The sequence below is a fragment of the Stegostoma tigrinum genome, chromosome 22 (genome assembly GCF_030684315.1).
Source record: "Stegostoma tigrinum isolate sSteTig4 chromosome 22, sSteTig4.hap1, whole genome shotgun sequence".
Taxonomy (NCBI): domain Eukaryota; kingdom Metazoa; phylum Chordata; class Chondrichthyes; order Orectolobiformes; family Stegostomatidae; genus Stegostoma; species Stegostoma tigrinum.
The window spans coordinates 54844793-54859792 of record NC_081375.1 but is presented as its reverse complement, the minus strand read 5'-3'; the positions used below and the strand labels follow the sequence as shown (position 1 = coordinate 54859792).

The following is a 15000-nucleotide window of genomic DNA, read 5'->3' as shown; positions in this document are numbered from 1 at the left end:
GGGTCAGAATGAGGGTCAAGCCAATCAAGGATAGTGGAGGGAACATGTGCACAGAATCAAAAGAAGTAGGAGAGATCCTTAATGAATACTTTGCTTCAATGTTCACCAGTGATAGGGACCTTGATGTTTGTGAGAACAGCATGAACCAAGCAGATATGCTAGAACAGGTTGATGTAGGAAGTTCTAGAAATTTTGAAAAACATGAGGATAGATAAGTCAGAGATAGTAGGAACTACCGATGCTGGAGAATCTGAGATAACAAGGTGTAGAACTGGATGAACACAGCAGGCCAAGCAGCATCAGAGGAGTAGGAAAGCTGACGTCTCAGTCCTAGACCCTTCTTCAGAAATAGAGGTGGGGAAGGGGGCTCTGAAATAAATAGGGAGAGAGGAGGAGATGGATGGAAGGTGGATAGATGAGAAGATAGGTGAAGAGGAGACAGACAGGTCAAAGAGGCGGGGATGGAGCCAGTGAAGGTGAGTGTAGATGGTGAGTTAGGGAGGAGATAGGTCAGTCCAGGGAGGACAGGCAGGTCGGGGGGGGGGGGGTGCAAGATAAGGTTAGCAGGTTGGAGATGGGGGTGCAACTTGAGGTGGGAGGAGGGGATAAGTAGGAGGAAGGACAGGTTAGTGAGGCGGCGATGAGCTGGGCTGGCTTGGGATGCCTCGGGGGAGGGGAGATTTTGAAGTTTGGGCTGGAATGGAATAAGGATAATCCTGGGAATTACAGACCAGTCAGTCTTACATCTGTGGTGGGTAAAATTATTGGAGAGGATTCTGAGAGATGGTATTTATGATAATTTGGAAAAGCACAGTTTGATTAGAAATAATCAGCATGGCTTTATGAGGGGAAGGTCATGCCTCACCAGTCTTATTGAATTCTTTGAGGATGTGATAAAACACATTGAAGAAGGCAGAGCAGTGGATATGGTGTATATGGATTTTAGCAAGGCATTTGATAAGGTTCCCCATGGTAGGCTCATTCAGAAAGTAAGGAGGCATGGAATTCAGGGAAATTTGGTTGATTGGATACAAACCCGAATACAGAAGATGATAGTAGATTGAAAGTACTCAGCCTGGAGCTCGGTGACCAGTGGTGTTCCGCAGGGATCTGTTCTGGAACCTCTGCTCTTTGTGATCTTTAGAAATGACTTGGATGAGGAAGTGAAAGGGTACACTAGTGCATTTGCTGATGACACGAAGGTTGGTGGAGTTGTGGACAACATGGAAGGCTGTTGTAGGTTGCAATAGGACATTGAGCTAAGCAAAGAAATGGCAGATGGAATTCAAACCAGATAAGTGTGAAGTGATTCAATTTGGAAGGTCGAATTTGAATGCAGAATACAGGGATAATGGCAGGATTCTTGGCAGTGTTGGGGAACAGAGGGATCTTGGAGTCCACGTCCGTAGACCCCTCAAAGTTGCCACCCAAGTTGATAGGGTTATGAAGAAGGTGTATGGTGTGTTGGCTTTCATTGGCAGGGGAATTGAGTTTAAGATGTTAGCCATGAGGTTATGCTGTAGGTCTATAAAACCCTGGTTAGACCACTCTTGGAATATTGTCCCTAGGAAAATTAGAATCAATGGGCATGAGGGGGAAAACTCTCCAATGGTCGGAGCTATACCTCACACATAGGAAGACGGCTGTAGTTGTCAATCACCTCAGCTCCAGGACATCGCTGCAGGAGTTCCTCAAGGTAGTGCCTTAGGCCCAAACATCTTCAGCTGCTTCATCAATGACCTTCCCTCCATCATAAGGTCAGAAGTGGGAATGTTTGCCGATGATTGCACAATGTTCAGCACCATTCGCAACTCCTCAGATACTGAAATAGTCCATATTCACATGCAGCAAGATCTGGACAATATCCAGGCTTGGGCTCACAAGTGGCAAGTGACATTCATGCCACACAAATGCCAGGCTATGTCCAGCACCAATAAGAGACGATCTAACCACTGCCCCGGACATTCAATGGTGTTACCATTCACTGAATCACCCATTATCAATATCCTGCAGGTTACCATTGACCAGAAACTCAACTGGACTCACGACATTAACAGTGCGGCTACATAAACAGGCCAGAAGCTGGGAATACTGTGGCAAGTAACTCTCCTCCTAACTCCCTAAAGCCTGTCCACCATCTACAAGGCACAAGTCAAGAGTGTGATGGAATTCTCCTCACTTACCGGGAAGCCCCACACAACACTCAAGAAGCTTGACACCATCCAGGACAAAGCAGCCACTTGATTGGCAATATATCCACAAGCATCCACTCCCTCCACCACTGACGCTCAGTAGCAGCAGTGTGTACTATCTACAAGATGCACTGCAGAAATTCACCAAAGGTCCTCAGACACCACCTTCTAAACCCACAACCACTTCCATCTAGAAGAACAAGGGCAGCAGATATATGGGAACACCACCACCTCCAAGTTCCCCTCCAAGTCACTCACCATCCTGACTTGGAAATATATTGCTGTTCCTTCACTGTCACTGGGTCAAAATCCTAGAATTCCCTCCCCAATAGCATTGTGGGTCAACCCACAGCAGGAGGCCTGCAGCAGTTCAAGAAGACAGTTCACTCCCACCTTCTTGAGGGCAACTGGTGTACAAGGTGTACAAGGTAAGGAGAGGCATGGATAGAGTCGATAGCCAGAGACTTTTCCCCAAGGCAGGATTGACTGCCACGAGGGGTCATAGTTTTAAGATGTTAGGAGGAAGGTATAAAGGAGACGTCAGAGGGAGGTTCTTCACCCAGAGAGTTGTGAGCACATGGAATAGTTTACCAGTGGTAGTCGTGGAAGCAGAGTCATTCGTGACATTTAAGCGACTGCTGGACATGCACATGGACAGCAGTGAATTGAGGAGAATGTAGGTTAGGTTATTTTATTTTTGGATTAGGATTATTCCACGGCACAACATCGTGGGCCGAAGGGCCTGTACTGTGCTGTACTTTTCTATCTTCTCTGTTCTATGTTCTAACCAGGGATGGGCAAAAAATGGTGGCCAGCCAGCGACGCCCACTTCCCACAAAATGAATAGGAAAAAAAAATTCTGGTCGCCGCATTCTAGGAAGGATGTGGAAGCTTTAGAGAGGGTGCAGAGGAGATTTACCAAGATGCTGCCTGGACTGGAGAGCAGGTCTTATGAGGAAACATTGAGAGAGCTAGGGCTTTTCTCATTAGGGCAAAGAAAGATGACAGGTGTCTTGATAGAGGTGTACATGAAGATGAGGCATAGATCGAGTGGATAGTCAGAGACTTTTTCTCAGGGCGGAAATGACTATTACAATGGGGCATAATTTTAAGGTGATTGGAGAAAGGTATAGGAGAGATGTCAACGGTATCTTCTTTACACAGAGAGTGGTGGGTGTGTGGAACGCACTGCCACCGTGGTAGTGGAATCAGATACTTTAAAGACTTTTAAATGACTCTTGGATAGTCACATGGAGGATAGTAAAACGTAGGGTATGCAGGGTAGATTGACCTTACTAGGATAATAAGTCAGCATAGCATCATGGGCCAAAGGGCCTGTACAGTGCAGTCCTGTTCTATGTTCTATGTTCTTTTGTATAGTGTTAGCAAAACACATTTGTTTTTATTCTTACAGTGAGCTAACTGGCCTATTTTTACCTTTTTTTGTTTCGCTCACTTCTTGAATAAAGACGTTACATTGACAGTTTTCCAATGCTCCATACTTCCCAGAATCTAAGGATTCTTGGAAGATTACTACCAGTGCATCCACAATGTCTGTAGCTACGTCCCTTAAAATCCAAGGATTCATCCCATCAAGTCCAGGGAACATATTGGACTTTAGCCCGATTAATTTCCTCCTTGTTTTCCCTTAAATATTTAGTAGTTTTGTAATGCTTTTAGTATTTGTGCTGTGAGTACTTATTCAGCTTTTCTGCCATTTTCTGGTTCCCTATTATTAATTCCTCAGCTTCATTCTCCAAGGGACATTCACTTTGAGCTCTCTCTTCCTTATATATATTTAAGAAAACTCTGAATGTCTATCTTGAAATTACTTACAAGGTTGCCCTCAAAGTTTGTTTTTTCTCCCTCTAATATTACTTTGGTTGCCTTTTGTTGGTTTTTAAAACTTTTCTAATCCTCTGGCTTACCACTAATTTTCACCACAATCTTTTTTTCTTTCGATTTAATGCTATCCTTAACATCCCTAGTTAAGCAGGGTTGGCTTGTTCTTGGAATTCTTCTTTCTCACTGGGATATATATTTGTTGTGAGCCATAACTATTTTCTTGAAATTCTGCAAGTGTTCCTCTACTGTCCTTGCTGCTAAACTCCTTTTGCGGTGTTTCTTCTCCAGTTCAGTCTGCATTCATTTCTTTGTAATTACTCTTACTTAAATTTAGTGCTTTCATTTCCAACTCAAGTTCCTCTCTGACTGAATGCTAAATTCGACCATGTCACTGGTTTCTCACAGACCTTTTACTTTGAGATCACTTATTAAATCTACCTTATGCCATCACCAGAACACCAGGTTCAGCCCACCATCGTTTCATAAAAGGGAAATCATGTTTAACTTATTCATTAGACTTCTTTGAGGAACAAACAAGCAACTTGGATAAAAGGGAATCAGCAATATAAAGTACTTAGATTTCCAGAAGGTATTTGACAACACACCATATCAAAGGTTACTAAGCAAAATAAGAGCTAATATTTCAGGGGTAACCTGTTAGCATGGACAGAGGTAATGGGAACTGCAGATGCTGGAGAATTCAAGATAATAAAGTGTGAAGCTAGATGAACACAGCAGGCCAAGCAGCATCTCAGGAGATGCTGCTTGGCCTGATGTGTTCATCCAGCTTCACACTTTATTAGCATGGACAGAGGGTTGGTCAACTATTAAGAAGCAGGAAATAGGGATAAAAGGGCAGTTTTCGGGTTGGCATGATCAAATGAATGGTCTACCACAGGGAATAGAGTTGGGATGTCAATTATTACAATTTATATTATTGACTTAGACGAAGGAACTGAATGTATGGATTCTAAATTTGCTGATGATACGAAAGTAGGTAGGAAAGTATATTGTGAAATGGCTAGCACGAGGGGTCATAGTTTTAAGCTGGTTGGTGGAAAGTATAGAGGGGATGTCAGAGGCAGGTTCTTTACGCAGAGAGTTGTGAGAGCATGGAATGCGTTGCCAGCAGCAGTTGTGGAAGCAAGGTCATTGGGGTCATTTAAGAGACTGCTGGACATGTATATGGTCACAGAAATTTGAGGGTGCATACATGAGGATCAATGGTCGGCACAACATTGTGGGCTGAAGGGCCTGTTCTGTGCTGTACTGTTCTATGTTCTATGTTCTAAATTGTAATTTATGAAGAAGACATTAGGCATCAGTGGGTAAAGATTCGACAGATTGAGTATAATGTTGGAAAATGTGAACTTGTCCACTTTGACAAGAGCAATAGATAAACAATATAGAATCTCATTGGAGAGAGATTACAGAATTTAGTTGTGAAGAGGTATCTGGGTGTTATGGTGCAGAATGTTCTTCTGCAGATACAGCAAGTAATTAGAAAGGCAAATGGAATATTGTCAGTTATTGAAAAGGGAAAGGAATATAGAAGTAATAATGTCTTGCTACATTTGTTTACAGTGTTGATGAGGTCATAGCTGGAGTGGAGTATATAGTTTTGGTTTAAGAAAGGACTTAAACGTGTTAGAAGTAGTTCAGACAAAATGTCATCAAATGGTAACTGAGCTGGGTAGATTTGACTCGTGCAGAAATGTTAGACAGGCTGATCCTGTAACCACTGGAGTTCAGAAGAATGAGAGATGGTCTTATAAGACACTGATGGTCATTGCCAGGTTGGGTGCTGAAAGGAAGTGTCTCCTTGCAAACCAGAACTAGACGTCAATTTTTAAAAACAATGCATATTCCATTTAAGATGGAGATGAGGAGGACTTTTCTTTCTCTGAGAGGGTCATAAATCTCTGCAACACTTTTCCCCGGAGAGCAGTGGAAGTACAAACATAGAAATAGAAGCAGGATTAGGCCTTCAACCCATCAAGCCCACTCTACTATTCAACATGATCACGACTGATGCTCCATCTCAAAGCCATACTCCTCCAATGTCCCTTTATCCCTTGACACTTTCTAGAAATCTGTCTATTCATTATTTAAATGTGTTCAGGTTCATCTGTAAGAAGGAACCATTGTTTTGTTGCTAGGGGAAATTGTGCAGCTCCTTGTCTCACAGTGTGCTTTTCTTGCCCGCTGTAGGTACAGCATTTTACAGAAGGGGAATTGCTCGGACAATGAGTTCTGCTCTTCTATCCTCGAGAAGGTCACTGAGGGTACTCCGGGGCTTTATCAACTTGGACTCACCAAGGTAACTGGACAAAAGCAAAGCATTAAAGATGCTGAAAATCTGAAACAAACAGAAAGTACTGGTGAAGCTCAGCAAGTCTGGCAGAATGTAAGAGAGAAATGGAGTTAACATTTCAAGCCCGATATGATTTTTCTTTAGAACTTCAGTAATTAGAGTATTGGCTGTTCCACTGGAGTTACATGTTGTGCAGGACAGAGTCTGATGACGTTTTGGTGAAAGATCAATGGCCTTGAAACATTAACTCTACTTTCTTCCCATTGAAGCTGCCAGATATGCTGAGTTTCTCCAGTAATTTCTGTTTCTGATCTCCAGCATCTGCAGTTCTTTGTTTTATTTTGGTATAATGTGTGCACCCTGAAGACACACTGGAAGTACATACTTTGGAATATATATAGGAGATATGTATTAGTTAAAAGCTTGCTAAATGCCATGTCGATGACTCAACTCAACTCATTGATGTTCAGCCTTAAATCTCAGCAAACTCACCAAACAGGTTATACATTGAGACAACATGATATGACAACTGGAGTGCGTACCTGATTAATTCAGCTCACCACTTGTGTAAAAGAACCTGTATGTTGGACCCCAGATAACAACACTTCAAGGCACACACCATTGGGTATACTACATTTTTAGACACTGGGATATAATGTGCCAGCCTATAAGAACCCTCATGGGGCAAGAAATAGTACTGGCAGGCAAATTTAGTGAGAGTCCCAAGATATTCTATAAGTGTATCATAGGGACGAAAATAATCAGGGAATAAGTAGGCTATAAGTAACCAAGGGGATATCTGTGTTAAAGCTAAAGGACATTGGTACAGTCCTTCCTATCTGTCTTTACTCAGAAGAAGGAGGGTGTAAGTGCAGAATTTTAGAGGATGGACTGTGAGGTTCTGGAGCAAATTGATATAAGGAATGAGGAGGTAATAGAGGCTTGGGAACAAGGAGATATAGAGAAAGGGACAAACTTGGAAACATAGGGATATGATGAGGGGAATCCAGTGGGAAACAAAGTGATATATAGAGAGGAAGAACATTGGAAGACAGAGGAATTTAGAGAGAGGACACACCCAGCAATAAAGGGATATCGAGAAAGGGACAAACTTGGGAACAGCGGGATATAAAGAGGGGGATATACTGGGTAACAGAGGGTTACAGACGGGATTCATGCTGTGATATAGAAGCATTTAGAGAGAAGGACACATTCCAGAACAAAGGAAGATGAAGAATGGGATAAACATGGGAACAGAGGGATATAGAAAGGGAGATGCACTGGGGAACAGAGGAGTATAGACTGAAAGACACGCTGGCGAGAAAGGGTTATCGTGGTCAGAGGACCAGTGAGAAACAAAGGGATATAGAGAAGTAGACATAATGGAGAAAATCGTTGAAACTGACAATAAAAATTATTCACAGAAGCCTAGAATCTATATAGTAGTAGAAACAGGGTGATACCAATCTGTTTGGGTATATTAATGGTGCCTTGATGAAGACGTCAAGTTTAGTGGCAATATGTTTGTTGTTTCCACAGGTATTTTTGAAGAATGAGCTTTTCAATCAGTTAGAACATTGTCGGCGGAAGACCCAGAACTGGGCAGCTGTCACCATTCAGAAAAACATCCGTGGCTTCATCAACAGGAAAAACTTCCAGATCTTCAAACAGAAGATAGTCATTATTCAATCTCATATCAGAGGACACCAGGCCAGGTCAACCTCCTCTGCACCATTTAATAGTGTGGCATGTGTAAAATATTCCAAAGCTTTTGAGGCACTAACTCTCACTTATGGGAATGATAGTCTTCCTGTAGCTACACGCTTCTATGGCCTCAAAGAGTACCTTTATCAACCAAATCAATGGATCTTGGCCCAGGTCAAATCTGGTCTATTCTGCAAAGATGCATAAGGAATAGGAGCAGGAGTAGGCCATTTGGCTCCTTATCCTACAATATCATTCAACAAGGCTTTGGCTGATCTTTATCAATACCACTTTCATGCTGGAACGCCACATCCATGATTCTGTTTGTATCCAAAGATCCATCTATCACTGTTTTGAATATACTCAACAACTGAACGTCAGCAACGCCCTGAGGTCAGGAATTCTGAATATTCACGTCACCTGAGATGAAGAACTTTCTGAACATCTCAACACTGACCCCTTATCATAAAATTATGATCTCTATTTCTCCAGCTAGTGAGAAAGCTTCCTGACTTTGTGTATACTTTAGAGTTTCGAAGAATGAGAAGACATTTCCTTGAAGTGTACACAAGTCTTACAGGGTAGATATAAGAAGGATGTTTACCCTTCAAGTGTAGAAACAGGGGACACACTGTCAGAATAAAATTGGTAGATTGATTGATTAATTGATTGATTTTATTGTTACATTTACCAAAATACAGTGAAAAGCTTCATTTATGAATGGTATAGGCAGATGACGGCAAGCAAAGGATGCACAGATCTAAAAGACTCAGAGACACACAGGTTGCATTGCAGGTTACATTATTTGAGGCTAGAGAGTCCATTCAACAGTCTGATTACAGCCAGAAAGAAACTGTTCCTGAACCTGTTCGTACATTTGTTTAGGCTTCTGTATTCTGACGCATGAGGCTGTGGGATGTCATAATCACGACGTGATGGGTCTCTGATGATATTGGCTGCCTTTCTGCAGCAGTGAATGTGTTAGTGGAGTCTATGGTTGGGAAGTTGGTTCCTGTGATGGACTGGGCTGTGCACACCACCTTCTGTAGTTTCTTATGGTCCTGGGCAGAGCAGTTGCCGTACCAGGCCGTTATGCACCCAGACAGTGTGGTTTCAGTGGTGCAACTGTAGAAGTTGGTGAGGGACCTTATGGACATGGCAAATTTTCTGAGCTGCCTGAGGAAGAAGAGGTGTTGTTGTGCCTTTCTGACTGTCACATCCACGTGGGAAACCCAGGACAGATTGTTGGTTATTGCCACTCTGAGGAACTTAATGCTCTTCACTCTGTAAACTTCAGTTCCTGTGATGAAGATGGGGATGTGTTCTCCTCCTTTCTTTCTTACGTCAATGATCAGTTCTTTAGTTTTGCTGACGTTGAGAGACAGAGTGTTTTCTTTGCACATGTCACCAAGCCTTCTATCCCCCTTCTGTATTTTGACTCATTGTTGTTAGATACTTGTCCCATTATGGTGGTGTTGTCAGCAAACTTCCAGATGGTATTCGTTTGGAATTTGGTAACACAGTTGTAGATATACAGGGAGTTCGGTAGGGGGTTGAGGACATGTCCTTGGGTTGGTGGGGGTTGGTGTTCCAGTGTTGCGTGTTATTGTGGAGGAGGTTTTTAGGCCCATATTCTACTGACTCTTTCCTCGGAGGACAACTCTCTCATCTCCAGAATCAGTCTAGTAAATCTCTATTTGCCCCCTTTAGGTCAGGTATATCCTCTCTTAGGTCAAGCATCCAGACTTTTACATAGTACTCAAGGTTTTGTTTCAACAAAACCCTGGACAATTTCAGCAACACTACATTACTTTATACTGAAAATGCCCCTCCCTCCCAACACCCTGCAATAAAAACTAACTTACAATTTGCTTTTATAGCTACTTGCTGCACCTACATGTTAGCTGTTTCTGATTTGTGCCCAACACTTAGACTGAACATTTACCTAGTTCTCAATTTTTAAAAAATCTGTTTTCCATTTCCCCATTTGAGTGGTTAATTCCCTTTTTGCCCATAGTATACCCTTCTACTACCATCTTGATCATTTACTTAACCTTTGGTGGTAACTGCTGAGAGGAGGCTATCAGGCGGTAGAGTTAGCTTGCTGAGAAACTTCCTGTTTCTGAGCAAGTTATTGCTGAAATCAGCTTTGTTTTAGACAATTGAGATCATAAGTATGCTGCTGTTGGCAGTTCAGTTCCCTTCCTTCTAATCCCATGGCATGACTGTTATGCACTTTGCAAACCATGAGACCACTGAAACAGGAGCAGAGTTAGGCCATTCAACCATCGAGTCTGCTCTGTCATTTGATCTTGGCTGATTATGTTTCTCAACACCATTTTCCTGCCTTCTCCATATAGCCCTTGATCCCCATTTAAACAAGAACCTATCTTTCTCTGTCTTCAATGCGCTCAATGACTTGGCCTCCACAGAATCTGCAGCAGTAAGTTCCAAAGAGTCACTGACCTTTGGCTGAAGAAAGTCTCCCCTCTTCTCAGTTCTAAAGGATCATCCCTTCACTCTGAGAGTGCCTCCTCATCTTTCCTACAAATCAACATACCTTCTCCACACCCAATCTATCCAAGCTTCTCAATATTCCATAAATTTCAATGAGATTCTCCCTCATCCTTCTAAACTTCTATCTCTGAAGAATAGTCCCAACCTGAAATGTCAGCTTTCTTGTTCCTCTGATACTGCCTGGCCTGCTATGTTCCTCCAGCTCTACATTGTGTTATCATGGTCAATTGAGTTCAGTTTCCCCTTCTTGCCCACAGTATTCTTCACCTCTGACTGTTGACTATTCGTACAGCCCCACACAACACCCAGCCACTTTGTGAGATACCTTATATTGCCTTGCTGTGTATGAAACCATATAAAACAACTGCTGTGAATGACCAACTTAGTCAACTGTTCACTTGTGAACTACTGGCCTGGTTCTCTCTACATTGATCAACAAAGTGACTCATTCCTATTATGGAAGTACAATTGAGTGACACTATTTGCATCCCATGAAAAGTCCATGATATCTGAAATGATCTGTTGTGGATCTCTTCAGAGGATCATGAATTATAGATTTAGTGACATCTCAGGTGTGTGTGTGTGTGTGTGTGTGTGTGTGTGTGTGTGTGTGTGTGTGTGTGTGTGTGTGTGTGTGTGTGTGTGTGTGTGTGTGTGCGCACTGTCCTGCTCTCTAAAATTATGTTTCAACTTCTCCACAAAAGGACACGCTACAAGAAATTGAAGAGGACCTTTGTGCAATTTGGAACTGCACTGGTCATCTCACAAGCAGTTGCTCACAGGACGCGCAAACAGGTTAGAAACTAATTGACTCATTTCTGATGTCAGCCTCATCTCCACTGTCCCTTCCCCTTTCCTCTTGATCTACTCTCTGCTCAGCTCATTTTCCCTCTTTTCCTCCACATAGTCATCACATTTAGTTAGCAAGGCATTGGACATCAAACAATATACCTTGATTATAAGGGAGGGAATTTCTGTGTTTCTGTACGTGGATTTAGGATCACTCACTTATGAATGCTCACATAATCATTAAAAATAATGGGAAACATGTTCTTCTGTAAAATGGGCCTAAAAGGGCTAATACTGATTGAGTGCAAAAAACACCACCCAGTGTGTTGATATTAGAAGTAAAAGTGTGGAGATCTTGAAGGAGTCAGGCCTGAGAATGGATCCTCTTAACATCTCTGTGAGACTGTAAAAACTCAGTTTAAAATGGAAACCATTACAGAAATACAACATATTGTACTTCCTTGACCCTTCTAATTAAACCAGATGGTGTCTATTCTTAGCAGGCCAAGCAGAATCTTAGGAGCAGGAAAGCTGACGTTTCTGGCCTAGAACCTTCATCAGAAATGGGGGAGGGGAAGGGGGTTCTGAAATCAATAGGGAAAGAGGGGGAGGTGGATCGAAGATGCATAGAGGAGAAGATAGGTGGAGAGGAGACAGATAAGTCAAAGAGGCGGGGATACAGCCATTGAAGGTGAGTGTAGGTGGGGAGGTAAGGAGGAGATCGGTCAGTTCAGGGGGACGGACAGGTCGGGGGTGGGATGAGGTTAGTAGGTAGGAAATAGGCATGCGGCTTGAGGTGGGAGGAGGGGATAAGTAAGAGGAAGAACAGGTTAGGGAGGTGGGGACAAGCTGGGCTGCCCCATGACCTGTCCGTCCTCCCTGGACTGACCTATCTCTTCCCTACCACCCCAACTACACTCACCTTTACTGGCTCCATCCCCTCCTCTTTGACTTGTCTGTCTCCTCTCCACCTATCTTCTCCTCTATGCATCTTCAATCCACCTCCCCCCTCTTCCTATTTATTTCAGAAACCCCTTCCCCTCCCACATTTCTGATGAAGGGTCTAGGCCCAAAATGTCAGCTTTCCTGCTCCTAAGATGCTGCTTGGCCTGCTGTGTTCATCCAGCTCTACACCTTGCTATCTCGGATTCGCCAGCATCTATAGTTCCTATTATCTCTGGTGTCTATTCTCATCTGGAGTTCAATTTACCTCAGTCACCTCGGTGGCTGGTTTGTGAGGTAGAGCGAAGCTAACAGCATAGACTGAATTCCCACACTGGCTAGTCACCATGAAGGATTCTCCTTCTCAACCCCTCCTCTTGTCTGAAGCATGGTGACCCTCAGGTTAACTGTCGTATCTCTCTCTCTAATTACGGAGTAACTCTATGTCTGGTAAGACTATAGCAAATTTATTTTTTTGAACTTGTCTGAACCATGGAGACTGTAGGGAAATTTATACTTAGGTATTGATCATAGCAAATATAACATGGTGAGTAGCAATGGTGATCTGAAGACTGGTTTGATGACACATATAGCATGGTGAGCAGTGCTGTGAAGATTATCAGTGGAGGTCTACCGGATGCTGAAGTAGAAAATCTTATAGCAGCACTCAACACTGAAGAATACTTCAAAGAATTGCCAGAGGTGCATTAGAATAGAGAAATCTGCAGCTCCTAAGCAGCGATACAGGCTACATCATGAGAGGGCAGTTTGTGGGAGTAGTCCCAAGTCTGAGTTCACATAGTAAGAGAATGGACATGAGAGATTGAGTGAGTCAAAATGGAAAAAAAATCCCTGTACAATGAGGAGAGTTTAAATGATGTTGTGATGCGTGTTGAAAGTGTGAGATTCTATGTAATATGTTACATATCAGATTGGGCATCACCACCACAGATATGTGAGGTACTAACAGAGAAATATAGAAATAGCAGGACCAAGACACAAACTCGCAATCAGAGAATCAGGCATCATAAAAGATGTGAGCAGTCCAGATCTAACAGGGAAATTTTTGAGGTGACTTCCTTAAAGTTGTAAAGTCTGCTAAAGCTGCCAAAGACAGGAATCCTCTATTAAAGCCACGAAAGTGAGAATCTTCCATAAAACAACAAGATGCAAGAAAGTCTACCCCAATAGGCGCAAAGCATAGGAGTATGAGCATTATTGCAAAATAAAAATGTTTAAAGCAAATGGAATACCTAAGCAAATTACAATATTATGGGATTAGAAATTGTTTTGCTAGGAAGGTTTTAGTTCAGGGAAGGACCAAATGAAACACAAAATTGGAAAGAAAGTACTGGAGAAACTCAACAAGTCTAACAACATCCGCAGAGCAAGAAAGAGTTTCAAGCCCAAATACACTTCCATGGAACTGTTAGTTTAATAAAAATGTCTGGAATTAAGAATCTAACCACAACATTTAATCCATTATCAATTGTTGGGAAAAACCCATTAGGTTCACCAATGTCCTTTAGAGAAGGAAACTGCCATCCTTATCTGGTCTGGTCCACATTTGATTCCAGACCCTCAGTGATTTGGTTGACTCTGAACTGCCCTCTGTTTAGACCACACTTAGAATATTGTGTTCAATTCTGGCTGCCTCATTTTAGGAAGGATGTGGAAGTTTTAGAGAGGGTGCAGAGGAGATTTACTAGGATGCTGCCTGGACTGGAGGGCAGGTCTTATGAGGAAACATTGAGGGAACTGGAGCTTTTCTCATTGGAGCGAGGAAGGATGAGAGGTGACTTGACAGAGGTATACAAGATGATGAAAGGCATAGATAGAGTGGATAGTCAGAGACTTTTTCCCAGGGCAGAAGTTACTATTACGAGGGGGCATAATTTAAAGGTGATTGGAAGAAGGTATAGGGGAGATGTCGGAGGTAACTTCTTGACACAGAGATTGGTGGGCATGTGGAATGTGCTGCCAGCAGTGGTAGTGGAAACAGATACTTTAGAGACGTTTAAATGACTCTTGGATAGGCATATGGAGGATAGTATAATGTAGGGTATGCAGGATAGTTTGATCTTAGTAGGATAATAGGTCGGCACAACATCGTGGGCGAAGGGCCTGTACTGTGCTGTAATGTTCAATGTTCTATGTTCTAATTAGGGAGGGGCAATAAATGCTGCCTAGCCAGTGATGCCCTCATCCCGTTTATGAAAAGAAAGAGAGAGAGGGAGAGACAGAGAGGAGAATAAAGCTATTATCCAAATCAGTTATCACTCTGACTCTCTGTGTTCAACACCAATACCTTTATTCCACCCACAAATTCTTCTAAATGTGTTTGAGATTGTGCATGCTAACCAGAAGATGTGATTGATTTAGTCCCAAACTGTTCATTGTTTCTTTGACATTTTTAGTGACATGAAGTTTGTACTTCTTTGGGAATTCCATTTTTTTTTTAAAAATTGAACTAACATTTCCACTGCCATTTTTGTCTTAACTTTCTACTACCTCTGGAAAACTTGTTGAGAAATCCATAATTATTCAAAGATACTGATTCCCATTTCTAGTTTTAAGCAAGGGGTCTACACAGCCATTAACACTGTTAACTCAAGCTTCAAAGCTAATATTGGAATTTAAGGCATAGGTTTAATAGATGTTTGGGGATTCCCCACTACCTAACATGTATGATACTGG

The 15000-nt window shown here is 42.4% G+C and overlaps 1 protein-coding gene across 1 annotated transcript in view; it reads left to right on the top strand.

Annotated features, from left to right (window-relative positions):
- The window catches only part of myo15b (myosin XVB), a 278965-nt gene that overhangs the window by 65743 nt on the left and 198222 nt on the right, over nucleotides 1-15000 (top strand). The window contains exons 14-16 of the mRNA XM_059653562.1: nucleotides 6249-6357; nucleotides 7891-8066; nucleotides 11277-11367. Coding sequence (XP_059509545.1) covers nucleotides 6249-6357; nucleotides 7891-8066; nucleotides 11277-11367 — 376 coding nt within the window. The remainder of the gene's footprint in view (nucleotides 1-6248; nucleotides 6358-7890; nucleotides 8067-11276; nucleotides 11368-15000) is intronic.